We start from the raw sequence: 23,045 nt of genomic DNA on the forward strand, positions 1-23,045 counted from the left end.
TTTCGCCTTATACAATTTCTTGTATTAGGAATTTGTTAGTTTTCACATACCCCTTGGGGTCAGAGTGCAGGGTCAGCTGTTGTACAGCGCCCTTGGAGCAATTACAGGTTAAGGGTCTTGCTCAAGGGCCCAGCAGAGTAGGATCTCTTTTGGCAGTGATGGGGATTTGAACCAGCAACCTTCTGGATACCAGCACAGATCCTTAGCCTCAGAGCCACCACTCCGCCCTACACATCTTTAAAATCTCCTTTACTGATGGATGGCACCCTGGCTAACACTGCTGCCTGCTGGATTTGAACCCCATGCATCATCTCTGCCTGTGGGGGGATTTCCTCCTGGTGCTGCGTTTTTCTTTTTTTCTTCCACATCCCAAAGGAATGTATGATGTGTTAATCTGAAAAGTCATCACAGATACTGTGAGCACAGAAATGATCAGATTTAAAGGTTATTTCATCAGACTGGACATCCCAGTGCAGACTTGGATATAGAAGTGGGTAGGCAGCTAAATCACCAAGATCTCCAGGACGCACTGATTGTGTCCGACTCGGCCTTTGATTTTCATCCTTGCAAATGACTGTGTACCCCCATGAGGTTTATTTTCTCAGCTGGCCAAATAAATGGTCAGAGGTTTCAACTGTAACAAGGATGACGTTCTCAAACCAACATAATTCAACTTGGGGTCACAGGGGGCTGGACTCTATCCTGGCTGCTTTGGGCACAAGGCAGGTCCCAGCTATAAGTAGATTGCTGGTCCATTGCAGGGCCCACTCATGTACACACAAACACCAAAACACTAGCATGGGGTCAATTGGCAATCACAAATTCATCTAACAGACATGACTTGGAGGAAAACATGAGTATTAGGAAGAACACTTGAATCTGCCACAAGTAAAACAATTAAATATTTCAGCTGTGTTCTCCCAAGATATTTAGACACATCATACCCTGCTTGCTTACCCTACCAGACCGTATACACTTTCATTCTGAGGAGTCTTCACTAAATCCTAAAGTATCTCTTATACTGTGTGATGTTTATATGTTAACGAGTTTGTTGTACATAAGCAGAACTTCTTCACTCACAGTATGGGTCTCTTTTCTTCCTTTTAAGTGCTTGTTTTCTGAAAAGGAGTTTGCTGCTGTCATCTCTTGCAAAAGGTTTCCAATAAAGTGTGAACTAACAAACAGCGGCTACCACAGTAAGTGACAACACAGCCTTAACAAGCACAAGCTGTGCATTCATTTACACATATGGATGTTCGATAGTAAAGTGCTGCTCTAAAAAAAATAATCGCATTGAAATCAGAAGATAAGCAGAAAGCCAAGCAAGACAGGCAAAAACGTCCTTATATGTCTTTGAACTGTAAAGCACACTTTACAAGAAGCACACATATGTCAGGATTAAGATCATAAGTGTGCTCCAGTTTCGGCAATTCTAAACTGTCCCCAGTGTGTGAGTATGTGTTCACCCCATGATGGGCTGGTGTCCTGACCAAAGATTATTCCTGCCCTGCAGCAACGTGCAACACGTGAAACGTTTTACCAAACAACCTGTCTATTACAAGGGAAAACTACAAAGTTTTAACAATTTAAAGATTGGTGGCAAACACTTATTTCGTTTATAGACATCTTTAAGATCTCCTTTACTGATGTGTGCTGGAGTGGGCTGTGACCATGCTTTGCTTAAGCGGGGTTGGAAGTGGATGAATGGGGAGCAGGCTAGGCAGGGTTTCTTGTGTGGTCAATTAAGAAATATCCTAATGTTCGGATTTAAGTGACACTCTGAGTCCTGAACAATGAATGACCAGCAGCTGGACTGCACTCTTGACCTGATGCGGCATCTGCTGCCTCAGCAGATAGAGAAGAACTTGAGTGACCTCATTGATTTGGTGCCCAGTCTGTGTGAGGATTTGCTGTCTTCAGGAGATCAACCACTGAAAATTGCTCATGACAAGTCTGTGGCAAAGGACTACTTGCTTTGTGACTACAACAGAGATGGTGACTCTTACCGGTCTCCTTGGAGTAATACTGTAAGTATGATCCACCAATCTAGGATGGTGCCATGCCCTCTGCCCATTTGAGTAAATTGAAGATTGAGGCAAATAATGCATTTGACCAGTACAGAGATTTGTATTTCGAAGGAGGTGTATCCTCTGTGTATCTCTGGGATCTGGATCATGGATTTGCTGTAGTAATTCTTATCAAAAAGGTTGGGGATGGCTCCAAAAAGATCAAGGGATGCTGGGATTCAATTCATGTGGTAGAAGTGCAGGAAAAGTTCAGTGGTCGCATGGCCCACTACAAACTTACATCCACAGTTATGTTGTGGTTACAGACCACCAAGACTGGCTCAGGAACAATGAATATGGGTGGAAGTCTAACAAGACAGATGGAGAAGGATGAGACTCTTAGTGACACTTCTCCACACGTAGCTAACATTGGGCAACTTGTGGAGGACATGGAAAATAAGATCTGAAGTACTTTGAATGAGATATATTTTGGGAAAACAAAAGACATTGACAATGGCCTGAGGAGTGTTCGGACAATGGCAGACAAATCCAGGCAAGATGCTCTCAAGGATGACTTGATGAAGGCCTTGAAGGGCAAGCAGCAAAGTTAGAAATAACCATCTTGTATGTCCACTCCTCTATTTCCCCTTGCTACACACTCTTGCACTTTAGGAAAAGCCCAATGGTGCACCTTCACACACAGGACCCTTTTCTTCCTTTTCACCCTGTCTGTCTTTTTAAATTGTAATTAATGGCTCAGCACTGTGTTCTTGTATATTGAAATAATTTCTTAAAAAAAAATGACAGTTGGAAATGGATGAATGGACATGAGTGGATAAATAAGGGCATGGCAAAATGTTCAAATAAGGTGACCCTTCTTTCTTACTAATTATAACCCAAATTAACATGACACTGAAGTAGCTGCTCCATTTTAGCATTCTGTATTATTTACCCCTGTGTCTGTACTGCTTGTCACTAATTGTCAGTATTTGGATACAACTACAATACAAGGGAGGAAGCATCACAGAAAACGATGAATTACAAAGAAAATGGTCAAAGAAAGTTTTTGAATTTCTAGTAAAATGTATATTTCATGCAAGCAGACTTTTATGAATGCAAAATAATAGAAGAAAAAGGCTAGCGAACTAAACAATTAGATCAGTTAGACACAAGCCTGATCCGCTGATTTGTGAAATTGGTCGGAATAGAAACCTGCAGCCAAAGTGGTACCCCAGGACTGAACTTGAGACCTTCATCATTAGGATATGAAAAATGAGTTGTAAAAAAATCTCAGCAGCTGGCTCAACCAAGTCAAGGCACCAGTATAGAAGGGGTGCTGAGGTTTGGCTCTGTGGCTGCAGGTTTTCATGTCAACCACTTTTCACATTTGGGAGTCGTTTTTAGTTTCAGCTGATCTCATTGTTTAGTTATCTTGCCTAACTTCTTGCTTAGAAAGCAGTGTGGGGTTTATATTTATTAAAATGTTTACAAACACTTTTTTTTGTTATAGCTTTAACCATATAAAGGCAATTAATATTTTCCTCTTTTAAAGTCACTTTTTCTGTGGTATCTGATCTGTTAATTTTATCCAAATACAGAAAAGTAGCTACAAGCTGAGACAGATACAAACGACATTGAATGTTAGAGGGTACAGTCAGTTCAGTGTTGTATCCACTTGTATACTGATGAGTAAGAAATTAATGACATAAGCAGTATATTAAAAAATAATAATAAATTAGAGCAAAATCTTAAAAAGTTAAATCTGGAAAACAAATTCATTCTGGCACATAAACGTTTGCTGCAGTGCCTTTAAAAAAATTTACTAACCAAGATTATCATTCCTGAATTGACTCAAAAAGAGGTAGAAATTGTATAGAAAAAGGTGAATATTACCTGTTAGTGACAAAGGATTAAATCTACATGTATATTAACATTTGAAGAATATTGATTATCAAGTACTGTGGCCATCTATATTTGTGTTTTCCCTATGATGGACTGGCACCTTCTCCAAAGATTGTCCTTACCGTGTGCCCAGTGATGGCTGGGATGAGCGAACAGTGTTGGATCTGCAGGATTAACCAGTTCCTAACCTAACCCTAACCCTCATATTCTTTTTCTGTTGTACGGATGTTCAGGCCATTTACTAGACCTAATAACTCTCACAAGATAAGCTGCCCACCACATTTAACAGCTGGTAACAGATATTATGGGTTGAAGGCATCCTGTGACTTTCTCTACATATAAACCTGTGTGGGTGTAAGAAACAGGATGAAACATGATGCATCAGAACATATTACTTTTATTTTAATTGCTCAAGGTTCCAGTTTGTTGCTCCTTGCATCAAATTGTTTGTTGTGTGCTGGACTCTAATTACTGATTGACAGGCCTGTCATAAACAACTTTGTGAATTTCACAGACTACATTTTTAAGACCGGATGCCGCTTCAATTCTGTGGTACGTTTTGAGACTGGACTTTTGTGGCATTTAATAACTATCCTCTGAATTATCCATCTTGTTGTTTCAGTAAGTGACTGCAGTTTCATTTTAACAATATAGTTTGCCCATGTTTGGCATGTGCTCTCTTTGTTGTTGAGACTGTTCCCTTGACACATTTAGTATTGTGGGCTTAATGGAACTTATTATATTTGTTATGGGTTGGCAGTACTCTTGTACCCTAAACTTGACACACACACACACACACAGACACTATTCACTTAAGCCTTGATTATGAGTGATGCCTGCACAGTCTACCACTTTTCAGTACTCCACATAGGAACTCACAAGCTTTAGCAGAATATATAATAATCTAGACCTAAAGGCTACATTTGTCTGTGACAATAACCCGGACACGCAAAGGCTGAATCATCTTCATAGATGTCTCTAGATGTAGCCTAGACCTAAAGGGAGATGCTGGAGGCTCCAGAACTGCAGGGTCTACAGAAGTGCTCAGGTTGTGAATTCTAACCACAGACTTCTTGTTGCTACTCTGAAGATCCAGTTTAAGTCCAGTAGGCTACCACCTACTAGGAGAATGACACTGGACCTGGCCAGACTACATGACCAGGCTGTTTCTAATGAGGTTGCATGCAGTTTGTGTGAGGAACTTGCAGATTTGGGTGCGACTGCTGATCCTAATGTGATGTGAGAGTCCTTCCGTGACAAGACCCTGAGGGTTGCTGAGGGTTGTATTGGTGTTGCCAGTGTGCCCAGAAGGATGTACTTCATTTTGCATGGCACCCTGGATATCATCGAGAGGAGTTGCAGTGCATGGCTTGATGGCAACTCCGGTTTGTACCAGGAACTAAGAAGGATGGCTGTGAGGGCTCTGAGGGCAGATAAGGAGGTGTTTGTTAGATGGTGTGTCACTTACTCACAGATTCTTCTGTGGTCTACTGACCCTACAGAGGAATTGAAGTATTATGCACATCAAAATCTGTTCCTTGGAGAGTCACAGTCAGGGCGGTTGATGGAATGGTCCTTACAGATGATGCTGCAATTGTGACCTGCTGGGCAGGCTGCTTTGAGCAGCTGTTTAAAGCTGATCCTCCGGCTAAGATGCTGGACATCTCTGGGTCCATTGTTCTTGAGGCTGATCCTCCAATTAACTGTGAACCACCCGATCTCATTGAGTTTGCACAAGTGGTGAACTAGCTGAGGGTACGGATGGCTGCAGGGATCTGTGGTATCCAGGGTGGTAAGGCTGTCCTCCTTGCATTGCACACAATCTTTACTTCCATTTGGGAAATGGGCGTCATCCCAACTGACTATCTGGAAAAGGAAGGGTGATCACCTGGATTGCAGCAGCTACAGGGGGATAATACTGCTTTCAGTGCCAGGTAAGGTCCTTGCTAAGATCATCCTCAATTGGATCTGTGATCACCTGCTCACCTACTAGTGACTGGTGCAGTCATGTTTTATGTTTAAGAAGTCTACCATCGACTGCATCCTGGCACTGAAGGTTCTCATGGAGCGCAAATGTGAATATCATTTTCATAAATCGTTTAACTTGGTTGATCTATCTGCCCTGTGAGACTTTGTGGGCTTCCCCTGAAGTTGCTGGATGTTATTGCCGGTCTGTATACTGGTAAAGTGAGTGCTGTGCAGAGTGGAGGCAGAGCCTCTGCATTTTTCCCAATTAATGCTGTGGTTCATCAGGGGTGTGTTCTTGCTCCTATTCTGTTCAATGCTTGCATGGACTGGGTGTTGGGCAGGGTTGTGGGGTCCAGCAGCTGTGGGGCATCTCTTGTTGAAGATTCACTGATCTCGACTTTGGCAACGATGCTGTGATCTTTGCAGAGTCAATAGAGGGTCTGATCGGTGCTCTCGATAAATTGAGCGAGGAGTCTGAGTATCTGGGCTTGCGGGTGTCCTGGATAAAAACCAAGATCCAGGCCTTTAATGACCTCTTGGGCACAGCCATCAGCAGTTTTTCTATTTGGGTGTGAGACACAGACACTATCCAGTGACCTGAGACGAAGACTGGACTCCTTTGATACTGTGTCTCTTCAGAGAATCCTTGGGTACTGCTGGTTTGATTTTGTGTCTACCAAGCAGTTACTTATGAAGTCCCAAATGAGGAAAATTACCTGTATTGAGAGAGAGTGTGTTAGTTACAGTACTATGGCCAAGTGATGCAATTCCTCAAAGGTGATCCGGCTCACAAGATCCTCATTATTGGTTCCTTAGTGGCTGGACCAGGCCAAAGGGACACCCACATAACACCTGGCTATGGTAGGTAAATGGTCATTTCTAGGGGGTGGGACTGGACTTCTTGTCTTCCTGGGATGGGTTGCTAACCAGGAGACCAAGCTGTTTTGTTGTGTAGTGGGTGCATGAACTGACCCGTTGCCTTTATATGTTGTCATTTCTGTGATGTCACCAATGGGATGATTGCAGTCACGTGATACCTAAACAAATAAAACAAAATGTAAGCATAAATAAACTTTGTCAAATTATGTCAAAATAAAAAATACTACAGAAAGGGAATCTTAATGTGAAAAAATACATAACAGTTCACATAAAACAAACTATTAACATGACACTAATGATACATTCCTCTCACCATAGTGTTCCCTGTTGGAAGTGCCCCCAACACTCCCTCAAACCCTGTGAGAAAGAAAGTGGCTAATTCCCTTTTCCAAGTGTTCTGTATCTACTTTATTACTTTAGTCACTCAAGACGTACAAAGTATAGAAATGTAAAAGAAAAGCGGTATTTATTAAGTATAGAACATGTGGATAGAGTTTCTCTCAGAAGCTTCTTATCTCTTAGACAGTCCATTCTTTATGCAAAATGACCGCATTATTTTCTGCTAGGTATTCTGGTGATGAACACATCTGTTTAAAAGATTTTAATCATGAAAATATATAGAAAAAACTATCTTGTCAAGGGTGTTTTATCTATTGTAACTTCAATTCCCATTACTCATGTCTAAAATTTAAGATAGAGGCTTCCATAAAAAACTTACATTATAGACTGTCAAGTGTTTCTACATAAAAAGTAAAATATACAAAGTACATAGAATTAAAATAAAAACAGGAAACACTCTGTGTGTTACTCATAATATTGCTCTTCATGGGGTTTTACAGCACTTACAGCATTTACAGGTAATCTCAGTCCATTTCAGCAAACGCTTGTAAATGAGGTAGATTGCAGCTTGCTTTTAATAAAGTGCTTTTAGTGTCAAAATGACAATTTTCACTTGATAACAACACATTAAACAATTTTTCAGCATTAGCTCCAGCAACTGGGGCACCAACTACTTGCCTTCCACAGGTTTGAACGTAGACTGTGACATCTCCATGCTGCCTCCAGCTTTGGATTTTACATTACTGCCACACTCTTAAGACAAGGTGATGAGTAATACCCTGGCGTGAACATCTGCAGACCTCCAATAGTGTATGAAAGTCTTTCTCCTGACTACCACTCCATCCATTCATGTGCCTGCAACCTACTTCACAATCTTAAACTGAACCAACGTTATGTTGAAATGGATGGAATCAGTTGCTTCACAGCATAGTTGCATTTCTCACCATGAAGTAACACATATACAAGTGGCATAATGTAAATTAAAACCAATAATGAGCTGCCATATAAGGCTAGTCTGCCACCATAGTAACACAACGTCAGGCCGATGGCTGAACACTCTATTGTCCACATATGTCCTACATGCTAATTCATATGCAAACAGCCTGTCTGCTTCTCAGTATGACAGAATTTGTTCCTGCCTTGCGCCCTGTGCTGGCTGGGATTGGCTCTAGCAGACCCCTGTGACCCTGTGTTAGGATATAGCAGGTTGGACGATGGCTGACTAGTCAACACCCAAGCTTAAGCTTAAAGTTTAATTGAAAGAAAAAAATAAAAATAATTGAGAAATTGTCAGGAAAACTATTGTAGCCTTAAAGAGCTGTCAAAAAGACAAAAATAATGTGAAGTTCAAGTTCAACATAAAGATGAAGTTCATGCATCCATTTTCTAAACCCACTTAGTCGAGTTCAGGGTCACAGAGGAAGGACACCAACATTGGCAGTACTAAGCACCAATTTATTTTCTGTCCAGTGTTTTACTTAGTTTATACAGTTTTCCCTTGAACTGTTGGATTGACGGTGTTGTCACATTCTTCCCATGTCTGCAATGGTTTTCCTTCCACATCCACAAACACTTGCAGGGGAGGTTAACTGGTCATTTAAAATTATCTCCGTGTATGCGTTTGTGAGTGCATGAATGGGCCTAGTCATACAGCGCATGTCCAAGGCTGTTTCCTAGCTTGTGTCTTGACTTGCTGGGGTATTCCCCTGCCTCCCACTGCCATGAATTGGCTTAACTGGATTTGAAAATGTGATGTTGTGGCAGTATGAGAGCACACTCTCAGTCCACTATGACCATGCAGCCTGTTGTATAAGTAGGAAGTGCAGAACCATAGTTCAACTATATACATATGAACACTTTTTATGTCTAGAGTTACATGTCTAACTGACACATTCATGGTCAGCTACAGTAATATACATTTTATGTCAGTCATTTACATACGCTTAGGGTGAATTCTTTAAAACTCACTATATAACCCCTACACAGATTTTATGCTAACAAACTTTAAATTTGGCATATCGTTTAAGACGTCTTCTTTGTGCTTGGCAAAAGTACATTTTTTCCAACAATGTTCATAGACAGACTATTTCACTTTTTATTGACTATTCACAATTCCAGTGGGTCACGACTTTACATACACTTTGTCAACTGTAGCTTAAACAGCTTGGAAAATTCCAGAAAATGATGTCAAGCCTTTAGGCAATTAAACAATTAGCTTCTGAGAGCCAAGTAACCTAATTGGAGTCAACATGTGGATGAATGTTAAGGCCTACCATCAAACTCACTGCCTCTTTGCTTGACATAATGGGGAAATTTAAAGAAATCAGCCATGACCTCAGAAAAAAAATTGTGGACATCCAAACGCCTGAAGGTTCTACATTCATCTGTTAAGACAATTATACACAAGTATAAACACCATGGGACCACACAGCCATCATACTGCTCAGGAAGGAGATGCATTCTGTTTCATAGAGAAAAGTGTATTTTGGCATGACAAGTGCAAATCAATCCCAGAACAACAGCAAAGGACCTTGTGAAGATGCTTTGAGGAAACCGGTAGATAAGTATCTATATCCACAGTAAAAGGCTGCTCAGAAAGGAAGGAGCCACTGCTCCAAAGCTGCCGTAAAAAAGCCAGACTACATGGGGACAAAGATCTACCTTCTGGGTAAATGTCCTCTGGTCTGATGAATCCAAAATTGAACTGTTTGGCCATAATGACCATTGTTATGTTTGGAGGAAAAAGGCTGAAGCTTGCAAGTCAAAGAACATCATCCCAGTCCACAAGCATCATGTTGTGGGGGTGCTTTGCTACAGGAGGGACTGGTGCACTTCACAAAATAGATAGCGTCATGAGGAAGGAAAATTATGTAGATATACTGCAGCAACATCTCAAGAGCTCATAGGAAGTTGAAGCTCAATTACAAATAGATCTTTCAAATGGACAATAACCCCAACCATACCTCCAAAGTTGTGTCAAAATGGCTTAAGCACAACAAGATCAAGGTATTGGAGTGGCCATCACAAAGCCCTGACTTCAATTCAACTGAAAATTTGTGGGCAGAACTGAAAACACATGTATGAGCAGGAGGCCTACAAACCTGTCCCAATTATACCAGTTCTGTCTGAAGGAACAGGCCAAACTTCCAGCAGCTTACAGTACTGTAAGAAGCTTGTGAAAGGCTACCTACAATGTTTGGCTCAAATTAAACAATTTAAATGCCAAATAATTAAATATTTAAACAATTTAAATGCTCCTGAATATTAACAAAGTTTATGTAAACTCGTGACCCACTGGAATTGTGACATGGTCAATAAAAAGTGAAACATTGTAGGAAAAAAAATGCTTTTGCCCTGCACAAAGTAGATGTCTTAAACGATATGCCAAACTTAGAGTATGTTAGCATAAAATCTGTGGAGGGGTTATAATGTACGTTTTAAAGAATTCACCCTAAGTGTATGTAAACTTTTGACTTCAGCTGCATTTAACCTGCAAGCTGGTGGGTTACAGTTCACTGCCTTGGCCTTTGGAAGCTTCATTATGTGCCAAGTGGTTTTCCAATTGGTGTTTTCTTGTGACAAGGATAAAAAAAAAATAATAAATAATTTACTTTAGAAGTTAAATATTTGGAGCATAGTGTGGGACAAGGCAACTAAAGCTGAAGGTGTCCAAAATACAGGCTACACTGGACTGGTCGACACTAGGAACAGGTGAGCAAATTGAGGCTTTATGGTGGTATATTACAACTGGTTCACCTGGACCACAGATCAACTGACCTACTAGAACAGCAACCTCTGCTTTCATCAATCCACTATGTGCCAGGTCTTTTATCAGGATTAAAATGATGATACTGAAGTTTTTTCTGAGTTTTTTTTTCTTACGCTTTCATGAACTATGAACATAACTGAACAAGGATGGTGTGTTAAAATGCAATGAAATTCTGTATTTTAATGCATTCTTGTTTATCATTGTGTATGAGAGTGGTGACATGTTGCATGCTGGTTGGGCACACAAGTAAGAATTTCAGTTTACTCTAAATATGTGACAGTACTACAACTACTACTTCTTAAAGAACTGATATACCATGTTGAAGGCTGCACTACTATAAGTACATTAAAATAAGAATAGAAGTGAAGCAGAGATTGAACAATGATGGAATTTAATATTTGATTACTTGGTGGGGCCTGAAAGGAGACTGTCCAGTATTTCTCACACTCTGAGACTTAACTGTGTCAACCTAGAAATTCCAAACAGGACTTACTCAACTGGAACTTTTTGTAAGTATTTCTGTAGTATAAATATAAAAATAGAGACGTTATCGTGGTTTTAAGAATGCCCTATATTATTTCACTTTAAATGGTGGTTCTGTACATGGTGCCATTAGGATGACGGGTGAGGATGGAGGGTTAAATACAGAATCCTATTTAACATTCAGTATGATTAGAATAAGCAGAACACAAAATAGACGGATGGATGCTTTTTGTATCTGTGTCAGTTCTGCTCTTTGTTAAGTAGCACTATTTGGATGCAATTCATATAGCAAATTATTTAGAAGAGAGATGCATAAAAATATTATTTCAAAAAGTATTAAATGTTATGACAAAAATAAAACTTAACTTCTACCAAAAGTAAGCCACACATTGTTGTGTCCTTTTGATGATAAAATGTGTGCAGTAAAAGGTCAGGTAATTAAATATGGAGTCTTAATAAAAACTAGGAATGAGCTACTGGTTGTAACATTTGTAAAATAAAACGGTACAGCATGAACAGTGAATATGAGAATCCCAGATCCAAAATGTCCAATAATATGATAACCCTGAGATTTCCAGCATATTGCTTTGTAGATTGAAGACCTATTCTTTCGTAAAAGATCATCTTAAGTGCAGGAAAGGCTATGTCACCTTACGGGACTTCTGTTTGTAGGGCACTTCAGATCTGCCGAATGCAGTCTCTGATTGCGTCTCCAGACATGTCAATTTACACAACTGCATATCTCTGGGCATGTCTACTTTACTGACCAAGTGCTGATCTTCCAGCACAGTCATGCTTAACCCTTTAACAGACAGCCAATAATGTGCTGCTTGACGCAGTGCTGTATGAAGAAGCAATAACAGCAGCAAGTTCAGCCACAATATCTGCTCTTTTTTCCCATTCTGGGTGGTATGTAAAATATGAGACATGACACAGAAGCACTTCTATTCTGTTTGTGAGGTCTAGAGCCCCTATGTTCCTCATTTCTTATCTTTACATGAAATGCATTTCACTTCTGGATGAGCATTCATTGGGTATAATTGGGGGAGGGGGGGCATCTAACCTCACAACATTGGGCCAAAAGCAGAAAGCAGTCCTGGATAAGGTGCCAGTTCATCTCAGGGGCCAATCACACACACATAAACTAGGTCAGCTTAGCACTGCCAATAATGTACCACGCATATGTTTGGAAATGTGTGAGGAAAACCCAAGCAGGTATGTGAGAATGTGCAAACTGCACAAAGGAAACATGTTGCTGCCAAATTTGAATCTGGGGCACTGGATCCATGAAGCAGCAGCACTGCCCATTTTGTATTTGAAACAGGTAGAAATGAAAAAAGGAGAATGAGGTTCAATAACATGGAATAGTAAATATAGCAGATGTTCCTCATTTATATACTAAAATAATTCATCTGTTTTATTGTTCTCAGTACAAAATCCATTCTGGTGACATAACATATATTTTGAGAATATTTACTTATTGAAACATTAATGAAAATATCAAAAACTGAAACAAAAGGAAAAAACAGCAACTTGGGAAGATCAAAATTTTTCTTTTTTTGGTCAGCCATTTCCTATACCAATCTGGATTTGGAGGACAACAAAAACCCAATAAAAATGAGAAGGGTCTAATTAGTGATCAGCAAAGAAAAAGGGTTCATCCTGGGGGACATAAAAATGGAGGCATGGAATAACAAGGCCAAAAACAATCCAGGTCTCTATGAATTTACTGGATGGTCTGTGAGGCAGAAAGCAAAAGGTATACTAAACTTTAGAATGTGGACTGACTCTTATCTACTTTGATGGACTGGGAGTTCAGCTGCCAGGGTGCTACGATTGTGGAAATTCCCCTCATGAGTAGGAAGAATGATCGTTTGAGGGAATACAGCAACATTTAAGGAAAGATAAGATAAAAAGAGCAATACACACAATACCAGAAGAAAAAGAACGTTAATAGTGCTATAATACCTGGAGAAAGGAACAAAATGGATCAGGAGTATGGTCCATTAGATGGGGGGGGGGGGGGGGGGGGGGGGGGGTTGGGTCGAATTATAGCTTGTGAAGAATTTTAAGTTGGGTGTGGGTAGTTAAGGTTTCTAGAGCAACATCTGACATTAGTGAGTTGGAACCACTGATTGATAGATAGATACTTTATTAATCCCAAGGGGAAATTCACATACTCCAGCAGCAACATACTGATACAAAAACAATATTAAAGAGTAATAAAACTTCAGGTAAAAACAGACAATAACTTTGAATAATGTTAACATTTACCCCCCAGGGTGGAATTGAAGAGTCGCATAGTTTGAGGGAGGAACGATCTCCTCAGTCTGTCAGTGGAGCAGGACAGTGACAGCAGTCTGTCGCTGAAGCTGCTCCTGTGTCTAGAGATGACACTGTTTAGTGGATGCAGTGGATTCTCCATAATTGATAGGAGCCTGCTGAGCGCCCGTCGCTCTGCCACAGATGTCAAACTGTCCAGCTCCATGCCTACAACAGAGCCTGCCTTCCTCACTAATTTGTCCAGGCGTGAGGCGTTCTTCTTCTTAATGCTGCCTCCCCAGCACACCACTGCGTAGAAGAGGGCGTTCGCCACAACCATCTGATAGAACATCTGCAGCATCTTATTGCAGATGTTGAAGGACGCCAGTCTTCTAAGGAAAAGCATGAGAAGATTTCTAATTCAATTTACATTAAAAAAAAGGGTGTACAATTAGGATTTGTTTTGAAGGTGAAGAAGTAAACAAAAGAAAGAAGAGCGGGTGAACAGGTATGCAGTAAACATAAGCCCTATCAAGAGATGCAGGTAATAGGTAAAGAAGTCATGGAAGGAATACTGAGCTAAGATTTGAAAGAGCTCCACACCAACAGTTCTGAATCACCCAACAGTTCAACTAGAACACTAATCTCAGAGGGTGTAAAAGTGGGCCTGGTGGTCTAAAACGCTCTTCTGCATGGTGTAAAATGCAAAGGGCATAAGATGAACCATAAACCAGTGAATATTATAAATTAAACAAATGTTGACTAATATAGCAAAACCTAGGTGGGTCAAACTCAGATCACGGATTACCACAGTGACAGCAAATTTTAATTCCAGCTACTTACTTAATTAGTAACAAAACACTGCTGCTAATGAAAAATCCTTCTTTTGCCTTAATTTTAATGTGCTTTGACTTTTAAACGTCACAAGCTTTAATTCAACAGGAACCAGATAATTCTTCCTTTTTTTTTTTTTTTTTTTTTTTTTTTTAAACTCAAAAGCAGTAAGTTTTGTGATTTTTTTATCTTTTCAAATATTTTATTGAAATACATATTGGCATGAAGGATACACACGTGCCATTGGGCTTAAATAAGCTGGTCATTTGTTGGTTTGCTTTGCATCTCATTGTCTGACGGATGCAATACTTTTTTAAAAGGTTTCTTTAAAAAAAAAAAAAAAAAAAAAAAAAACGTAAATGAAGTTGGTACTATTAGCAGTAACAACTTCTTCCTAATTAAGAAGGTAAATGGAACGAAAACCTGAAGCCATTTTGACCCTACAGGAACCGAGTTTGACTCCTTACTACATTACAATGCAAAGCATTCAGAAATGGTTATATTAGTACATAATACTCTACTATAAAATGAAGTTATATCGAACCACGTTGTAATATAATACTCATCTTACAACACTATTCATTAGTAATAAGACCTATAGAGCATCCTCACCAATATTACATAAGAGCTTGCATGTGCCAAATGGCTTTTTTCTTACTCAAATTTCTACACTGCATTGTTTCTCCCCCTGTGCTTGCACAATTAACACGTAACTCCGCAATTACGTATCAACGATACAAAGTCCAGCTATATTTCTTTTGTCCGGTATTTTTCACTTGAAAAAGTTGTCAACTTTAACCGAACATGTTACGGCTGAAACACTGAAAACACGAGAATCTTTAGACTATGGCCTACGCTTCGTCAACGTCGGCCATTCCGGCTCCTCAGCTGTATAGGCTACGTTCCGGAAACGAAGGGGCTGCGACAAAATCATTGGCTTCAGGGTGATTGGATAGTAGCTCAGCTTCCGTCTACGTTCTGCATTCACGCTAATTCTACAATTGGTTAAGATGTTTATAGTGCTTTCTCTCATTGGCAGAGAAAAATTAAGCTTCCACCTGGAGCCACGCCTTTGCCCACAGGTAGAAAACTGTTAACTCGTATTTCCATTGGTAGGGAAAGTGAATTCTATACATTGAATTCGTCTATTGGATAGCTCGTTCAGGCTGATTCTTGTCAGATTGGATGCACAGATTGAAGCTCCACCTACCACATATAATCACCGGGCTTGCTAGTCCGTGATGGACGAAGGAAGGTTTCCGAGGAGAAATCAGAACCTAGTTACCTAGTTAAGCGGAAACCTTTTTGCTTTTATTTGAGTAACACTGTGATCTGTTTTCAAATTAAACGAAATCCGTTCCTCTCCGCGACTGCCTGATTTGCACGGATGTTGCCGGGAGCGCGAATGCAGCAGTGATTGTGGCGCGCAGCTGGAGAAGCCAAAGGAGAGAAGGGCCGGGCGGCAAGCGGGTCAAAAGAGGATCGCGTCCTCTTCTGAGCGCAGGACACCACAGTTTTGTGTACTCATTCATTCGGCGCAACGCCGGTGCTGGTGCCTCTTAAGCCAGGTATGTTTTCGCGTCTTTTTCTAACCTTTCCTTTAATATTGGACAGGCGCACCATTTGCCAAGCTTATCATCAGTCAAGCGAGAAATGAGGCAACATTGTATTGAAACTGAAAATCTCTGCTGTTTTTTGTTTTTCCCGATATAACATTGTACATCCAACGAACGTTATGCATCGGAGCTACTGTCAAACCCTCCTGTCGCACCCAGGGACGCTTTTCTGTTGACATCTGATTTAGGCAATTTGGCAGGTGTGGCCAGTCCACGCTTCAGGGCATCCCTGGGGATTGAGGCTCGGCAGCTTTTCTATTTCCACACCAAATCTGGCTCATCTAGGCAGACGTTTCAGATGTGGAGTTTATTTGGCACTGACATCTTATGAGACTGGTGTCATTAGAATGAAGACGTTTCGTGAAGCACTTATTTATATGTAGCGCGTTTTATATTAATTATTATAATCAACATTGTCACAAGGTGCATTATAAGTTTGGGATAGAAGAATACCCTTTAAATTCTGTCTCTGTCTACAGTTCCATGTACCATAGCATTGTTTATAGGAAGCTCTTAGGTTCAGTCATGGGAGCCCACTGTGGCTGAAGGTTTTTGTTCCAACCGGATTCGTAATCAGTGTCATTTTTATCTCAAATTAATCTTGTTTAATTCGCCTCTTTGTGAGATTTTTATTTGTAAGAATCTTATATATACATTTTTTTTGCTGTAGTTTTAAGTGCTTAATTCTCTTTGCCAATTTCCCATTCATTTACAGTACCATTTTAATTTCTCTCATATTTGTATCTTAGTAATTTAACAAATGAAGTAGACACCATGGCAAATAACATAAAATGCTGAAAGGCTGCAGCTATCACAGTGTCGAGTACATTAGAATGCTCATTAGTAAATAAAATATCCTGATCTTGTTCAGAAAGCTGATGCCATCTCCTTCTTGTTGTTTTAGAATGGCCTACCCCTACTACAAAGCTTGAACTTAAGGTTCGTGGTGGTAAGGCCAGGTACACTAGGGTACCTAGTGTTAAAAATTTAGAGTAGGAGCCTAATCTAAAAATAGTGTAAGGGTGCATAATCCTAAAAACAAGTGGCTTTTTGGTGTCCTGAACCTTTGGAAAAGAAGAATAAAAATCATAATGATGGTGAAAATCTTACAATATAAACCAAGGGCGAAATTATTTACATGTAATACAGTATACACTAGTTTCTAAAACAAACTTAGAAAACCTGGTTTTGCTGTCATAGTGCCAGTGAATAGCGGAAACTGGAAAGTAACAGCTGGTTTAATTAGGGTAGGAGTCCAATAAAAAGCAGAGGTTGGCTTGGACAAAAACCTGCAGCCACATTGGGCCGGGATTGAACACTGGGATAGAGAATCTGACCAAGGGTTTGTGGAATGCACTGATAGGAAAATCCAATCTTGTTCCTTTTGTTTTTTTTTCTTCATAGGGTCACCAGAAAACATTGGTCTATACCCAGAAAAGTCAGAATTTTACACATTTGTAGGAGTGTTTCACATCTACTATGCAACAACTTCAATTCTGTTGCCATTAGGGCATTCATCAAAAGCACATGACTATCCCCTTGTTTTTGTCAGTTAAATGTAATGGTGGACAATTGTATTTAGGGTATTGTCTATACTGGAATCATGGGTCACATGTTTGAAAGAGTGTGTTCAAACACTGAATATGCATGCATGTTGTTGTGTAGAACATAGTAAAGGCAACTTAGTGGTGCAGTAGCTGGATGGGGTGCTTCAAATAAGTTGCATAAAAATCAGAGGATCCTTGCTATGAGCTGGCGCATTTCATAACACTTTGGTTTATCCTGCACTTTCACAATAGTAAGCAGTGTATTTGGTGTAGCACAAAAAGTTCTGGTTGACTTGCATTATCTTAATAAGAATGCTGAATGACAATTCAAGGTGCATAGCACTGGATGTAAAGCTGAACCTCGGCAGCAGGTATTGTGTATGGCCAGAAGTGCTTTTGCTGTGGCTACAGGAATGTGCCAAAATCATTTATCTTTGACTTCCAAGTGGGAGAAGGCTTCAGGAATCTGGGCTGTTGATAGGGTTGTCTGGGCACACACACTGGTAATCTCAAGACTGGAAAAGTAGGAAAGTGCCATCCTGTCCTTAATCACCTGGGCACTGTCCTACTAAGCACCTGACCCTCAAGCCCAGACCCAAGAATGTGGTTGCCTCCGTAACATGTTCTTGTTGAAATTGCTCTACTTTTCCTCAACTTCATGTTTTAATCCTTCATTTTTAGGAACATGACGGAGTACAAGCTGGTGGTGGTTGGAGCAGGAGGCGTGGGAAAGAGTGCACTCACCATTCAACTTATTCAGAACCACTTTGTGGATGAATATGATCCTACTATCGAGGTAAAGAGCGGATGGGATAGAGGTGCTTCTTAAAAGCACATGGGATCTCTTTGTTCAGCTCTTCTAGTGTGTCAGCCTCGAGACTGGTGGAACAGCAGTTTATTCTTGCCTTGTTCAACATTTGCAGATTTTCACAAAGCCTCTTCAGTGATCTCTCTAATGTAGGCAGGTCTGACAAAGCTGGTTGCGTGCAGCCTTCTACTTTCCACACGTGGCTGCAGTCACATATTGATATCAAAGAGGGCAAGTTGTGCCCCATCTCTCATAGGCCTAAAGTGAGTCCAGAAAATAAATTGATTAATACTTTGTTTTTCATAGTAAGCACACTCAAGGTGTGTGTAATACTGTGCATATCATAAAGGGCACAGTTGCTTAGTGCTTTACAAGTCAACATTGTGGCATGCATCAAAATACCATGAATCCATAAAGTTTCAAATCTGTATCTTTTCAAAACCTTATACAGTTAGGTCCATAAATATTTGGACAGAGACATCTTTTTTCTAATATTGGTTCTGTACATTACCGCAATGAATTTTAAATGAAACCACTCGGATGCAGTTGAAGTGCAGACTCTCAGCTTTAATTTAGTGGGGTGAACAAAACGATTGCATAAAAATGTGAGGCAACTAAAGCATTTTTTTAACACAATCCCTTCATTTCAGGGGCTCAAAAGTAACATTCATTCATTTATGGACCTAACTGTATATAGCCTATGAAATGACATAAACACCGTACTTTGAAAAGTCAATTTGTTAGTACATTATATAGTTCATTTCACGCTAAGCACATTTACCAAGTGTCTGTTAAATGCTTTTTGGGGGGGGGGGGGGGTAAATGGAATGATCAAGGATTTCTAAAAATTATTTTATAATCATGGTGTCTCTAAAATGTGCTGTGTAAAGAGCATTACTGATGAATATTTCTAAGCACCTGATGTGAACAGTGCAGCACACACTGTGTGTGTGTGTTTTTATCATGCAAATGCAAGTGACTTGTTCATATTAGGGATTTAAAACTGAGGCTTAATATTAACCACTGGACGGCAGAACACATTGCACTAGTAAGTAAACAGAAAAGGCTGAAACACAAGCCCAAAGCCTGATCAATCCAGCCCCATGCTTAATAGTTGGAGAGGCTTTTTTTTCCTGGAATTCGGCACCCCTTTTTCTCCAAACATACCTTTGCACATTGTGGCCAAAAAGTTCTGTTTTGACCTCATCAGGCTACAGGACTTGCTTCCAAAATTCATCAGGATTGTTTAGATGCTCATCTGCAAACTTCAGATGCTGAATTTTGTGGCTAGGATGCAGGAAATGTTGTTGTCTTCTGCTGATTCTACCAGGAAGGTCTAATTTGTTCAGGTTTCTCTACACAGTACAACAGTGCACCATCACTCCAGAGTGTACAAAATGTTCCTGAAGATCTTTTGCAGTGAAACAGGGGTTTTTATTTGCCTTTCTAGTAATCCAGTGAGCAGTTCTTTAAGAAAGTTTTCTTGGTCTTCCTGACCTCAACTTGACTTCCACAGTTCCTGATAACTGCCGTTTCTTAATAGAACTATGAGCTGAGAAAACACCTACTTGAAAATGCCTTGCTGTCTTCTTGTAGCCTTCTCCTGCTTTATGAGCATCAATTGTTTTATTTGTCAGAGTGCTAGGCAGCTGCCTAGAGGAGCCTATGGCTAATTGTTGGGACAAGGTTTGAAGAGTCGGTGGTTATACAGCTTTTCAATTTGCATCACCTGGGGCCTCATGTATAACGCCGTGCGTAGAATTCACACAATAACATGGCGTATGGACAAAAGCGGAAATTTGCTTACGCACAAAAAAATCCAGATGCATAAATCTGTGCGAACGCCAACTTCCACGTTCTTCCGCTACATAAATCCTGGTCAGCGTGAAAAGTAACGCACGTACACGCGCCTGTTGTCCCGCCCCAACTCCTCCCAGAATTACGCTTCTTTGAATATGCAAATCAGTATAAATAGCCCTTAAGCTCAGCCTTCTGTGAAAAGACAATGGCAAAAGCACAGAGGAAAATAGAACAATTTCAGTGAATACCAAGTGGAGGCAAGGAAAAATGTACTATTTGTTGGTTTAAACAGTCATATAATCAACAAAAGGAAGTTGATCGAGTGACATAGTGTCGGAGAAACTCAAAAGTTCAAGTTCACAAAGTCGCACAGTGCCCAAAATAAAAATGAAGCGGTCAGATATCAAAGTCACCAAGAAAAAGGCGAGTCATACCCCTCTGTCTGAGTGTCGTATGAAAGCTTATTAGGGTACAGAGAAAAAAAAATAGGCACACAGTGGGGAAAAAAACATGAAATGTCAACTTTAATCTTGAAATTTCCACTTTAATCGCGTAGTTTATTTTGTCATTAAAGTAGTACATCATAAACTTCATTTTCAAATCGTTTAATTTACTAGTTTCTCAAATCCCATCGTAACTAAAGTAGCACGTTAAATGCTTTGTTTTGTATTTGATCTTCTATGTGTGTGAATCACTATGTGCTTCCGGGCTTTCTCTTCCTCCGACAGGACACAGAATCCATTACATTCGTAATATTACAGCTCTCTGAATAATTAAAATACTGAGATATATGTGATATCATTTTCATGATGACAGCAGTTAAAGCATGTTATTAAACATGGGAACACGGTGGCGTAGTGATAGTGATGAGCAGGCTCCTCGTCCACAGATTGTTCCTGTCTCCCGCAAGATGCTTGCTACGCCATGCACGACCTTCGATGAAATAATTTATTGCAGCAGTACTGTCTCTTTCAAACGTACTAACCCCTAATTCCTGTCCTTCCTTTTCTTTCTCCAAGTAACCAACTGCCACACAGTCCGCTCTGTAAATAGATGTTAAGCCATCTGTAAGCTTGGAATGCGGATTCTTCAAAACGTTTAAGGAACATTGAAAAAATCTTCGTAGTACATGTTTAATTATGCTATCCATCTGTCTTTCCGCAGTGTTGTGCTAGCCCCAGCAAGAATACAGCGCAAGGCAGGAATAATCGGGGTGCTAGCTGCGACATTGTGTCCTCACGTGTTTAATTATTAACAATATACAGTAGATTATTTAAATGACGTTAACATGTTATCTGTATAATGTAATAAACATATTTTGCTGCATTTCATCTTAAAAATGGTATCATCATCGTATGTAAATACGCACATTATAAAGTGGCGCAGGTTGTGCAATATTATAACTGTATCACAAGTTTACAGTGAGGTAATTGTACTTGTAAGTACAAACCGTTCTACAAGGAGCACTTGATGGACTGATTGTGTGCGTTTATAGTTCTCGGGATGAAACTGTTTCTGAACCGCAAGGTCCGTACAGGAAAGGCTCTAAAGCGTTTGTTGGATGAGAGCAGTTCAATAGACAGCATGGCTGAGGCAGCATGTGCTTGATTCTGTATACCGGTAATTCTCTTTCCAATCAGCTGCTCTGAGTGGTACAGTGAGAGTAACAACGCTAAAGCAGCTATGGTATTTGGAATACAGTAATCCCTCGCTATATCGCGCTTCGCCTTTCGCGGCTTCACTCCATCGTGGATTTTATATGTAAGCATATTTAAATATATATCGTGGATTTTTTGCTGGTTCGTGGATTTCTGCGGACAATGGGTCTTTTAATTTCTGGTACATGCTTCCTCAGTTGGTTTGCCCAGTTGATTTCATACAAGGGACGCTATTGGCAGATGGCTGAGAAGCTACCCAACGTACTTTTCTCTCTCTCTCTCTTGCGCTGACTTTCTCTGATCCTGACGTAGGGGGATTGAGCAGGGGGGCTGTTCACCCACCTAGACGATACTGACGCTCGTCTAAAAATGCTGAAAGATTATCTTCACGGTTGCTACCTTCTGTGCAGCTGTTTCCTGAAGCGACATGCTGCACGGTGCTTCGCATACTTAAAAGCTCGAAGGGCACGTATTGATTTTCGATTGTTTGTTTGTTTTTCTCTGTCTCTCTCTCTCTCTCTCTCTCTCTCTCTGCTCCTGACGGAGGGGGTGTGAGCTGCCGCCTTCAACAGCTTTGTGCCGCGGTGCTTCGCATACTTAAAAAGTCAAACAGCCCCATTGATTTGTTTGCTTTTCTCTATCTCTCTGACATCTGCTCCTGACAAGCACTCCTTTGAAGAGGAAGATATGTTTGCATTCTTTTAATTGTGAGACGGAACTGTCATCTCTGTCTTGTCATGGAGCACAGTTTAAACTTTTGAAAAAGAGACAAATGTTTGTTTGCAGTGTTTGAATAACGTTCCTGTCTCTCTACAACCTAATGTGTTTCTGCGCAAATCTGTGACCCAAACATGACAATATAAAAATAACCATATAAACATATGGTTTCTACTTCGCGGATTTTCTTATTTCACGGGTGGCTCTGGAACACAACCCCCGCGATGGAGGAGGGATTACTGTAGTTTGTCCGTTCCGTGGACCATTATATTGTTACAGGTTAATTACAATCAGATGCCTTAAACTAATAAACAATATGCGGTTAATTGCAGTGTATTTATAAAGCTGCATCAGGGATGTGGATCTGAAAAACTAAGGGAAACCACACTGGAACAGTAGCACTGCTTTGACGCTGGGTGCCGCCAGTTTGCAAAAACAAGCGGAAAACTTTCATACA

The 23,045-nt window shown here is 40.3% G+C and overlaps 2 protein-coding genes across 3 annotated transcripts in view; both read left to right on the top strand.

The window, feature by feature from the left end:
• Positions 1 to 1,743: 1,743 nt before the first annotated feature.
• On the top strand, positions 1,744 to 2,816 carry LOC114660057 (F-actin-capping protein subunit beta isoforms 1 and 2-like). Its single transcript, XM_051934187.1, is given in 2 exon segments — positions 1,744 to 2,024; positions 2,027 to 2,816. Coding segments are annotated over 2 exon segments (678 nt in total). The 5' UTR covers positions 1,744 to 1,793; the 3' UTR covers positions 2,474 to 2,816.
• Positions 2,817 to 15,454: 12,638 nt separating this feature from the next.
• Positions 15,455 to 23,045, top strand: part of LOC114660795 (GTPase HRas-like) — a 29,255-nt gene continuing 21,664 nt past the window's right edge. The window contains exons 1-2 of one of the 2 annotated variants that reach the window (XM_028813699.2): positions 15,455 to 15,524; positions 18,287 to 18,401. In XM_028813699.2, the coding sequence (XP_028669532.1) occupies positions 18,291 to 18,401 (111 nt within the window). In that variant the 5' untranslated portion in view covers positions 15,455 to 15,524; positions 18,287 to 18,290. Of the gene's footprint in view, positions 15,525 to 15,562; positions 16,011 to 18,286; positions 18,402 to 23,045 lie in introns of those variants that run through there. The other variant, XM_051934192.1, reaches the window with a different exon arrangement.

The sequence above is a fragment of the Erpetoichthys calabaricus genome, chromosome 11 (assembly GCF_900747795.2).
Source record: "Erpetoichthys calabaricus chromosome 11, fErpCal1.3, whole genome shotgun sequence".
Taxonomy (NCBI): domain Eukaryota; kingdom Metazoa; phylum Chordata; class Cladistia; order Polypteriformes; family Polypteridae; genus Erpetoichthys; species Erpetoichthys calabaricus.